Source organism: Nicotiana tabacum, chromosome 11, assembly GCF_000715075.1.
Source record: "Nicotiana tabacum cultivar K326 chromosome 11, ASM71507v2, whole genome shotgun sequence".
NCBI classification, from domain to species: domain Eukaryota; kingdom Viridiplantae; phylum Streptophyta; class Magnoliopsida; order Solanales; family Solanaceae; genus Nicotiana; species Nicotiana tabacum.
Genome location: NC_134090.1, coordinates 159,866,950 through 159,879,040, shown reverse-complemented (window position 1 = coordinate 159,879,040; position 12,091 = coordinate 159,866,950). Strand labels below are relative to the sequence as shown.

Here is a 12,091-nt window from a genome sequence, read left to right as displayed (position 1 = left end):
AGGCCAATTAAAGGGGAAAGCGTCTCCTAAATGGTTTTTTTTCTAAATTACAATTCAAACCCGAAACTTCTAGTTATGGACGAATTTAAAAAATAAGTATTACTATAAAACTGAGAGGGCAAGATTCAAGATCCCAAATTTTTCTTTTTCCTTTTTAGTAAAAAGTAAGCTAGAAAACTTTATTGAGAAACAATTGGTTTGTTTTCTCATAAAATTTAACTCTAAGAACATAGGAGTTCCAATTTTTCATTCCTTTCTCCTGTAAAAGATTCTTGATTGTTAATGCTTAGTGCAATCAGCACCTCCTTTTTCAACATTTCTTTTTTCCAGTTTGGCCATGTAGGAAAATAAAAAATCTATTGACTATATTAAAGCCAAATCTATAAGATCATTAAAAAAAATAAAAAAAGATACAGAATCGGAATTGATCAACTGTGTGTTAAAGAAAGAAGGGCCAAATGAGAAAGATGGCAAAGTAAATGGAGGAAGTCACAGTCAAGCTTTGCTACCATTAAAACTTCTAAGCATTACCTCTACTGCCTTTTGCTTTTAACTGGAGTATCCATGAGCCACATGCTTCACTTTAATATGTTGCTACTAGTGGGAAGCCCGGTGCACTAAGCTTCCGCTATGTCCGGGGTCCAGGGAAGGGCCGGACCACAAGGGTCTATTGTATGCAGCCTGACCCTGCATTTCTGCGGGAGGCTGTTTCCACGGCTCGAACCTCCGACCTTCTGGTCTATGTTGCTACTAATATTTGAGTTATTTAAGACTATCATAAAGACAGGTTTGCGAACTTTCACCTCTGTATTGACTTGTAAAGAACCACTGTCACGTATTTGGACAGAAACCGGTTAGTTGAACCAAGTGCTACCACAGAAGGAGTACTACTTCCTTTCTGCATGTAGAGATGGTTAAGCACCACGTGCTGAGGCCTTGAAAGCGGCGGTGGAATTTCCATGTGAGATGAAGGGACATTAAGCAAAGTCATCTGTAGATGGGGTGGCACCACAGGCGGCTCCTTTGCGTAGTCCTCAGCTCCAAGGTGCAAGTTATTGTAGCTGGAATCTGGGGATTGAGGAGGTTCAAAACCAGAAATGCTTTCAATGTCTTCTGGAACGTAATCCTGCACTTGCATCAGCAAAGACAACGTTTGTCAAGTTATAGCACGCCAAAGCAAAAGAGTAACTAATTGCACTAAATTAAGCGCTTTAACACATTTCTCCTCTGAGAGAGAGAGAGAGAGAGAGAAAAGCATATGATGTAATCATCTCGATTGTATTGATTATGCTGCGATGTAATTTTGGTGATCCCCCAGACGGGCAAAGCCACTGGCCTGTTCCATTAAGCTTAAGAGAGAAAAGAAAAGATATTACATAACAGCTGTGCTTTTGATGAGCCAACAATCTGCAAGTCCACTTAAGATTTCTGCTACTATCTTATGGTATATATATTCTTTTCTTCTTCTCTTTTGTATTTTTATTTCAAGGTAGGTGATTATGCATTAAGTAGGATAGTGGAGCCTTGGAAGAGTTTGTCCAACCAAGCTTTCAGGACAGGGGCAGAGCTAGCCTTCAACTTACGGGTTCGGCATAACCCAGTAGCTTTGGCCCAGACCCTGTATTTGTGTTAAGAAATACACTTAGTATGTACAAATGATTTATCCAGAACCTACTAAGCTGTATTTTCTAGAATCTAGACCGCATATACTCAAAATTTTGGCTTTGCCTCTGTTCTGGAGAGCGTGGAGGAAGATGTAACAAACTATACCAGATTACTACATGCTTTTTTTTTTAATTTTAGAAAATATCAGATTACTACATAGTTAGCTAGTTATGCCCATCAAACAAGTCTAACTTTCATCAGTGTGTGGTCTTCACCCCATCGGCATACCCAATGGTGAAGGGATCAGAAACTGATGAACTCAGTTTAGAACTATCAATACATCAAATGATGAGAATAGCCAGTAAAGGCAGCTACGCAAGTTGAGTAAGACTTCTATGATTCATTCGAGCAAGCTTTGGCTAATACTAATTAGAGAACAACTCGTGTCATCAAACAAAGTCGGGCCAATCATGCTTGTACGTTTTCTTTTTTCTTTTTGATATGGTAAACCCCAAACCCCGCCCCTCAAAACCCCTCCTACCCAGGAGTGAAAAATGGAACTCACTTTTGCTCCCTTGTACTCAAAACCAACCTAAGGTTGGGTGAACCACACGACAAAGGCGGGATAGCCTAGTGAAAAGAGCCCTCCACCTCCAACCATGAGGCTGCCACTGTCCCCTGAAGAGGGAAGTTCGCAGCGCTGGTGTTTACCATATAAAAAAAGGTTGGAGCGGATCAAGCTTGTCTTGCTACATATTTTGCCGTATTACTCCACAAGCGGTTTTCACCTAAGTGCTAGAATGCGCTTTTATTCACATCAATATCCACTAGAAATAAAAGTAAGTTATGGACATCAAAATGAAAAAGAAAATCACAGAATAGTGGAAGTAACAAAATCTAAAGAACTCAAAAACAGCCAAAATAATCTTCATTGCAAAGTGGGATATCGGGGTTACATAGGATAAGTAAAGCATTTACAAGCCCATAATTAACAGCAGCACAATAACATGTGAAAAGCTGATCTTTATCTGCTAAACCTATAAAAATAATAAACAAATTAATTAAACATATCAGGCTTATAGCTGAAAAGATGCATGATTTGGTGGACGACAATGATCAAATAATAGAAAAATATCTATAAGGCCATTTGCTTGCAGGCAACCAGTATGATGAACCGTGAACCAATACTGAATAGAGAAGAAACAGAGAAGAAAAGAAGGATCTAGTGTGGGAAATCATCAGTAACACCTAAAATTCCCTGAAAATAACCCCCACGGTCAGGCTGAGTAAGGCACTAAAGAAGCGACAAATTTCACCAAAGGAAAGTTCATCTCTTCACTCTGAATCTGAAAAACATGGATATCATTTTTAGATTTTTTTGTTTTAAGATTGAACATGGATATCAACACTTTAGCTTTTCCCATCCAAAAGACTACCCCGACACAGACAAAAAAAGAAGGTATTCTAGTATTATGCAAAAGGATTCTTAAACAGGTTCTCTGCAAAATTGAGAAAAAATCCAAAATCATTTTTAAAAAAATGAAATTAGAAATTATAGAAGGATATCGAGGATATCAAAAAAATAAAAAAGGCCTATTAAATCATTAAAATTTATCTTTTCACATTCCCTCTTCAGCTTTTTTATTTTTTTCCAGCCATGGAGGCAAGGCGAGGGGGTTTCTCTTTTAGAAATTTCTCAGATCAATTTTGACCGAGTAAATGAATTAACAACCCCCTTTAAGCAACATGATGATGCATACAAAATAGCATCCGCATAGATTAAATATGTCCAGAGATGTTGCACATGTTCCCATCAGGATTATAAATTAGGGATACTTTTATTTAACCGAAATTGTAGTAAATACAGTGGGTGGGTGTAATTCAAAAAAACCATAATGAACTCTACTTGTCTATGATTTTCTTTGAGAGAAAAAAAGACATATACAGACATTTGCTTTGTGATCTCTCACCGTACTTTCTATTGCACAGACATGAACAAACTGAGTTGAGCTTCTTTTTTCTTTTGACAAGGTAAAGTATTCTACTGATGATTAGTACCAAGAATGTCCTTTAACAAACTAAGTTGAGCTTAAATGGAGAAACATGGTGAGTGAGGATTCGCATAGCCAACTCCAACTTGTTTAGGACTGAGGCAAATTTATTGTTTGTTGTAGTAGACATGAACAAACTAGAAAATTGTGAAAAATTGTGTCACAGCTAAGGTTCTTTTTTTTTTTTTTTTTTTGTGTGTGTGTGTGGTTGATGCTAAGATATAGTGAGATTCAGCATAGATTTGACCTAGACTATAGAGACACATGAAATCTTTTTCCATATCATTTCTGAACACCAAATCTTTTTGACAGCCCAAAACCACTGGCATAAGTGCAACTCATGAGAAGCTTTGGATCTATGAAGAAGAGCCATACGCAATTTCAGAAACCTCTTAATTCGAATTATCTACACCTGTATATAAGGATGAGCCATAAAGACAACTCCTTCAGAAGTGTCAGTCTCAGTGTCATAATGTGAGTTCTCATCAAGTTTGAAGTCAAATTCACATTTGAGATGCGAGTTCAATAAGCAGACACTACTTACTACAAGTAGGCTCAGCTCACGAATGCATCACAAATCACTATTTTATGAGAAACTGCCAATCACATAAAAATGAGTATTCCTCCGTGTCATTACACACAACACAGTTCGACTTGGTGCAGTTAATTTGACTAATATTTTTTTTAAGAAATTCCCCAGGGCTATGGTGCACAGTTCGAAACTCAGTGGATAATGAGCCCTCCCCTCTACCCTTCTCAATCCCAGTTGGATCAAATTATTGCTTTGCAGCAAGGTTCTGACATGCACCTAACTCACACATCACGTGTTGTGGTCTTACCGCTAGACCAAAGCCTAGGGGACTACTAACAAAATTTCCAATAACAAAATTCAGGAACATCTTCAAATCAATCCAAAGGGAGCATGGATGTGACATATATTTAATCAGTTCCTATTGGATCTTTAGTTTCCAAATATGAAAATGCACGGGAAAAAAATATTATTGATTAATATTCTATGTTACAATGAGCCCTATTTATATGTATACATAACACATAACCTACTCCTACTATATAAGGGACGAGGACTAATTACATATATTCACATAACTATTCTACCATTCCCCCTCAAGCTGATGCATATAAATCATATGTACCGAGCTTGTTACATATGTAGTTAATACGAGGACCAGTGAGGAATCTGGTGAAAATATCTGCAAGCTGATCATTCGACTTCACAAATTTTGTAGCAATATCTCCCGAGAGTATCTTTTTCTCTAACAAAGTGACAGTCAATCTCATGTGTTTAGTTCTCTCATGGAACACTAGATTTGACGCAATGTGAAAAGCAGCTTGATTATCACACACAAGTCTCATCTGACTAATCTCGCCAAATTTCAACTCCTTGAGCAACTGTTTGATCCAAATTAGCTCACATGTCGCCATAGCCATTGCTCGATATTCTGCTTCTGCACTAGACCGGGCAACCACATTCTGTTTCTTGCTCTTCCAAGATACCAAATTTCCTCCTACTAAGACACAATATCCAGAAATAGAACGTCTATCAGAAGGTGATCCTGCCCAATCAGCATCTGAGTATCCAACGATCTGCTCATGGCCTCAATCCTCAAACAATAAACTTTTGCCTGTAGCTGATTTTATATACCGAAAAATGCGGACAACTGCATCCCAATGACTGACTCATAACACTCATAGGAAAGGAAATGTCAGGTCTAGTCACTTTGAGGTAATTTAATTTACCAACCAACCGCTTATATCTTGCAGGATCGCTAAGAGGCTCCCCCTGCTCTGGCAGAAGTTTAGAATTCGGATCCATCAGAGTGTTAACAGGTCTACAACCTATCATTCATGTCTCCTCAAGAATATCTAAGGCATACTTCCATTGTGAGATCACAATACCTGAGCTAGACTGAACGACCTTAATATACAGAAAATACTTTAATCTGCCCAGATCCTTAGTCAAGTGCTGAAAGAGATATTGCTTCAACTTACTAATACCATCCTGATAATTGCCGGTAATAACAATATCGTAAACATAAGCGACCAGATAAATACAGAGATTTGAAGCAGAATACCGATAAAACACAGAGTGATCAGCTTCACTACGAGTCATGCCAAACTTCTGAATAACTATGCTGAACTTACCAAACCAGGCTCGAGGAGCTTGCTTTAGACCATAGAGAGACCGGCGCAACCGACATACAAGACCACTAGTCTCCTTCTGAGCAACAAAACCAGGTGGTTGCTCCATATAAACCTCATCCTCAAGGTTACCGTGAAGAAAAGCATTCTTAATGTCCAACTGATAGAGAAGCCAATGGCAAACAACAGCCATGAATAGAAAAAGGCGGACTGATGCTATTTTAGCCATGGGAGAGAAAGTATCACTGTAATCGAGTCCAAATATCTGGGTATACCCTTTGGCAACAAGACGAGCCTTAAGTCGATCCACCTAGTCATCTGGACCAACTTTGACTGTATACACCCAACGACAACCAACAGTCGATTTACCCGAAGGAAGAGGAACAGGCTCCCAAGTACCACTTGTATGTAAAGCAGACATCTCGTCAATCATAGCTTGTCGCCACCCGGGATGAGACAGTGCTTCACCTGTAGACTTAGGGATGGAAACAGAGGACAAAGATGATACAAATGCACAATGGGATGATGACAGACAATGGTAACTTAAACCAATATAATGGGGATTAGGATTAAGTGTGGAACGTATACCTTTTCGTAGTGCAATCGGTTGACTAAGAGGAGACAAGTCCGCAGTATTAGCAGGGTCAGATGCAGGACGTGAATCAGCTGGGCCTGATGCTGGGCGCGGACGACGATGATAAGTCAGGAGTGGTGGAGCTGCAGAAGGTTGAACTGGACTAGGTGGTGGCACTGGAGCTATAGTCGGTGGCACTGGACTAGGTGGTGGCATTGGAGCTATAGGTGGTGGAGCTGCAACGGGAGCTGTAGGTGGTGGAGCTGTAACTGGAGCTATGGAGGAAGATGAATGGGAGATAGTGACTGAATCTCCAAAATACGGAACTGGTAGCACCTCAAAAATATCTAAGTGACTACCTGGACCTGTGAAGTATGATTGGGTTTCAAAGAAGGTAACATCAGCAGACATAAGATACCACTGGAGGTCAGGACAATAGCATCGATATCCCTTTTGCGTTCTCGAGTAACCTAGAAATACGCATTTAAGAGCACGAGGAGCTAATTTATCTTTTCCTGGAGTAAGGTTATGAACAAAACACGTGTTGTCAAAGACACGGGGTGGAAAAGAGAACAAAGGTAAGTAGGGAAAGAGGACAGAGAATGGAACTTGATTCTGGATAGCTGAAGATGGCATACGATTAATACGATAGCAAGATGTAAGAACTGCATCCCTCCAAAAAAGCAACGGAACATGAAATTGTATGAGTAGGGTACGAGCAGTTTCAATAAGATATCTATTCTTTCGTTCAGCTACCCCATTTTGTTGGGACGTGTGCGGACAACATGTTTGATGAATAATTCCATGAGAGCTCATAAACTGCTGAAATGGGGAAGACAAATACTCTAGGGTATTATCACTACGAAATGTGCGAATAGAAACCTCAAATTGATTTTGAATTTCAGCGTGGAAGGTCTGGAAAATAGAAAACAACTCAGATCGATTTTTCATCAAAAATATCCAAGCGCACCTGGAATAATCATCAATGAAATTGACAAAGTAGCGGAATCCCAAGGTAGAACTGACCCGACTAGGACCCCAAACATCTGAATGGACTAAAGTAAAAGGTGACTGCTCGATTATCAAGACGCCGAGGGAAATGGGAGCGAGTATGCTTACCGAGCTGACATGACTCACACTCTAGAGTGGACAAATGAGACAAGTCAGGTACCATTTTCTGAAGTTTTGACGAACTGGGATGTCCCAACCGTTTATGTAATACATCTGGTGAATCAGTAACAAGACAAGTTGTTGAAGGAAGACAAGATGTGAGTCCATGTGATTTTGCAAGGATAAGGTAATAAAGTCCATCTGATTCATGTCTGGTACCAATGATACACCCCGTACTGCGTTCCTGTATAAAAACAAGGTCATCACGAAATAAAACAGCACATTTAAGTGATTTGGCTAAGCGACTAACGGCTATGAGATTAAAAGGACTACCGGGAACATAAAGAACTGAATCTAAAGGTAAGGAAGGAAGTTGACTTGCTTGGCCTATTGCAGTTGCCATGGTTTGAGACCCATTGGCCACTGTGACTGTTGAAAGAGATTGGAAATATGAAATACTAGTAAAAAGAAATTTGTTACCTGAAATATGATGAGATGCACCTGAATCAATGACCCAAGAGTCGGAAGAAGAAGATGATTGAGAGACACAAGTCACGCTATTACCTGTTTGAGCTACAGAAGGTATCTGCTTACGTGCTTTATACTGAAGGAACTCGATATAATCTGATAAAGACACCAATATGAACATTCAAAGTATAGGATCCAACAGTATTTGACCCAAAAACATCAGAACTGAGTGACATTATAATGAACTTAAGAGAGATCAAAGCCAAATATCTGATGAAGATTACCAATAGTGATGAGATACCCTCAAATCAAGTAATTAGAAATTGGAACCAAACTATTATAATGATCGGACACTGTTGTACTTCTCAGATCTTCGTCGGAAGCAAATTGAAGTCAACGAAACGGTGGAAATTAAATGACTGAGGACAGAATCAACAGGCGACCTTTGTATGTGAACAAGGTGGCGGGAAAGTGAGAAGAACAGTGATAGACCACTGCTCTCGCCGGAAAAACCATTGCTCTTGCCGGAAAACATTTTTCCGGTAACTGAGAAACCACAAAATCTCGAAGGGTCAAGTCGGAAAAGGCAGGCGACCAGCCCAGAAGAAAAATCAGATTTGAAAAATGCCAGAAAACGACCTCACGCGCCGGCGCGTGAGGTGACACTCTCGCCGGAACACTAACTGTCGAAGGCGCGTGACGGCGCGTGTGACGTTATCTGCCGGAGATCTTCACTGGGGTTTGGTCGCCGGTGATAGGAGAACCTTGTGGTGGTGTTAGAATTTGCACAAACCCCACTGAAACTCTAGATTGACGTAAGCAGCTGCTTAAGTCTCCGGAAAATTGCACGGTGATGACTGATTTCTTCCCAGATGTCGTTGGAATGACGCACAACGATAATTATCTCACCAATGCTCTGATACCATGTGAGAATGCATGGGAGAAAAATATTATTGATTAATATTCTATGTTACAATGAGCCCTATTTATATGTATACATAACACATAACCTACTCCTATTACATAAAGGACTAGGACTAATTACATATATTCACATAACTATTCTAACATAAGAAACAGTACAACACAAAACTAGACTTAGAAATCAATGAAATCCTGAAGATGTAGTAACAGCGATGACAACAAGATGACAAATATACCTTCACGTCTAAAAGGTTGTAAGCGTTCCCTGCTTCGTCCTGAATACATGGCAAGTCAGGGGAACACCGCCACTGTCCATCAACTATAAACCTATATTGGTAAACCCCTGAAGGAAGCACCTTCAAAATGGTGAAATCTTTCCCTGATTTTTGCAGAGGCATCCTGGAACAAGAGTTTGAAATTTTAACGTTAACTTGCAACCTCGAAGTCTATGTAGAGATAACGGATGAGAAAATTGTGCTTTGAGGTAGAACGTGGATGAGAAAATTAAACTTCTAACCTTGACTTCCAATTATCCCATGAACCCTCCACAGCAACTTCTTTGCAGTCATGTGTCCAAGATATCAGGGTTGGAACTCCTTGCTCGTCGGTTTCTTCATACTCAGAAGCGGTTTGCAGCCATGAAATGCTTGGGCCGTGCCCCTCATCGGGTCTCTGTAGAGGAACCACTGGCATCTGGGGCAAACATTTGAAAACAAAAAATGTCTATCATATAAATTATCTTTTTTGGAGGAAGGTTACGAGTAGATCATACAATTTATCTCTTATAATAAGATAAATCAGACTAAGAACATGATGAACCTTAATTATACACTAGTAATCTTGTAGAAATCAATAAAACATGAGAGATATAGATTCCACGCTAGCTGATAACAGAAATCAACATTAGTCAATATACAACACTTTATAGTGATAACCTTTATTGTTTTCAACATCTATTGTATTGAAATAGCTCCAGTCTAAGTCTACTTGATTCCTCAAACTTCAAGCAATTAGATGTACAAAGACTAACACAACAACTGACTATGCCGCAATTCTAAACTAGTTTCAGCCAATTAAACAGAAAAAGAAAAAAAGATTACTTTACACCTACATAAGCAACAACAACTACTATGCCTCAATCCTAATAGAAAAAAGATTTCTCTACACCTACATGCAATTAGATAGAAAAATAATAAAACTTTACACCTAAACAAGAAAAAAACAGCTACGCCGCGACCCAAAATAGTTTTAACCAATTAAACAGAAATATATTTGAAATTTACACCTACATAAGCAACAACTAATATGCCTCAAATCCTAATTAGTTGAAGTGGGCTACATGAATCCACAATAAGCATTCCACTTCATATAAACTCTTTCATTCCAATACTAAAAACATGAGAATACTAAGATAAAAAGAAAACTAAAAAGACTACCCCTCCGCACCCGAGAGTGTGGCTAGTAGTCAATAAAATGCATGAAGAATCATGAGGTCTCATGGTCAAATCCCATCAGAGGCAAAAATATATGGGATGATTTATTCTCATCTACCTAAGCCTCATGGGCAGAGTTACTCGATACATTGCTAATGAAAGGTTGTAGGTACCCGGTGAAATAGTCGAGGTACGTGCAAGCCATCCGGGACACCACTGTTATAAAAAATGACTATCCCTCCACCCCACATTTCCAAGAAAGGGAAACAAATGACTAGCCCTCTACCTAAGAGTGTGGCCTAGTGTTCAATAAAGTTCAAGGAGAATCATGAGATCTCAGGCTCAAATCCCATCGAAGGCAAGAAAGTGCGAGATTATTTCTTCTAATCTGCCTAAGCCTAGTGGGTAGAGTTACCCATTACATTGCTAACGGAAGATTGTAGGTACCCGGTGAAATAACCGAGGTGCACTCATGCAGTAGCAGAGCCAGGTTTGTCAAAAATTTTAAAAAGTAAATACACCAAGAAGTCAAGGGATTCATCAAATAGTATATATACATAAAAGAAATTACTGCCTTCAGGTTGTCCCGAATACCAACATTATCAGGAAAAAAAATGACTACCCCTCCACCAAAGGTAATAAAAATTAACAAACTGACCTCAGGTCGAAACATCAAAGGTGAAGCAGAAGCCCTAGGACTGGACGGTGGAGATTGGCCCATGAACTCTCCATCAACCTGCTGAACGGCCATGATTTCTTGGGCCCCACCAGAATCAACCCCATCAACCTCCTCAACCCCAGATGGGATAATATTGCCTCCACCTTCTTCTAAATCTTCTCTTCCATTAACATTCCCCATTTATTCTAGTATTTTTAACCACAGAAACAGAAAGAAATAACCCACTTTGAATCTACAACAAAAGAGATTCTTTATACCATTATATTTGATTTATTCAAAGAATATTGTACTGTGTGAATTAATTATATATGGAGGATCTAAAGACAAAGGGTGCTTAGATTAGATGAAATTGTAGGATTTGATTGGCTTTTGTTTTTGTGTATGATTATGGAATTAGATTAGATTAAGTGCAGATGAGTGAAGTGAGGAACACAAAAGAAAGCCTGAAAAAGGAAAGGCTGAGGTTAAAGATGATATTTAGGTGTACCAGTTGGAACTAATTACTTATGGTTCAATGGATTGAGTGAAATAATCATTGTGTTAATTTATCTTTTGAGTCGTATATAATTAATTAATCTTGATATAATTTAATACATCAAACAATAATATTACGTGTTTGTTTGAAAAAGGAAAAACGGCCAAATATATCACTCTTTTTTAGGATATTGTCTACATTTAACATTCGTTATAAGATAAATTTGGTCTAATAATATAACGGAGGTTAAATATATATAATATTCGAAAATAAAGGGGTAAATTTGAATCTTTTTCCTTGAAAAAAGTTCAAAATTTTCAAAGATTTTTTATTAGAAAAATATATTTTTATGATACTTTAAAAAAAAATAAGAATATTTTTATGCTCACACAAATTTTCAATAAGATTCCAATTATCCAAACTTGTTTGTGGCTAATTTTGTATCAAGCCTCGTTTTCTCCAATATAACTAATTAAAGGTGAATATTTTATACGTGTAGATGCGGATCTACAATATAAACTATGAGTTCTGCTTAACTCGGATTGGTATGTGTTATATTTTATTAAATATATAAAATATTCAATTTTGAATTTAATAATTAGCACCTGAGGT

General features: G+C 38.4%; 1 protein-coding gene across 2 annotated transcripts; it reads right to left on the bottom strand.

Moving 5' to 3' along the window:
- Positions 1-342: 342 nt before the first annotated feature.
- Positions 343-11,515, bottom strand: LOC107809658 (SNF1-related protein kinase regulatory subunit beta-2). Of its 2 annotated transcripts, none has more exons than XM_016634309.2 (4): positions 10,984-11,515; positions 9,410-9,585; positions 9,129-9,291; positions 343-1,126 (listed from the first exon to the last, which is right to left on the bottom strand). In XM_016634309.2, the coding sequence occupies exons 1-4, from the start codon at positions 11,182-11,184 to the stop codon at positions 800-802; spliced, it is 867 nt and encodes a 288-aa protein (XP_016489795.1). In that variant the 5' UTR covers positions 11,185-11,515; the 3' UTR covers positions 343-799. The 2 variants fall into 2 exon arrangements, with proteins under 2 accessions (XP_016489795.1, XP_075081733.1); XM_075225632.1 differs by lacking the exon at positions 10,984-11,515 and adding an exon at positions 10,499-10,834.
- Positions 11,516-12,091: the final 576 nt, after the last annotated feature.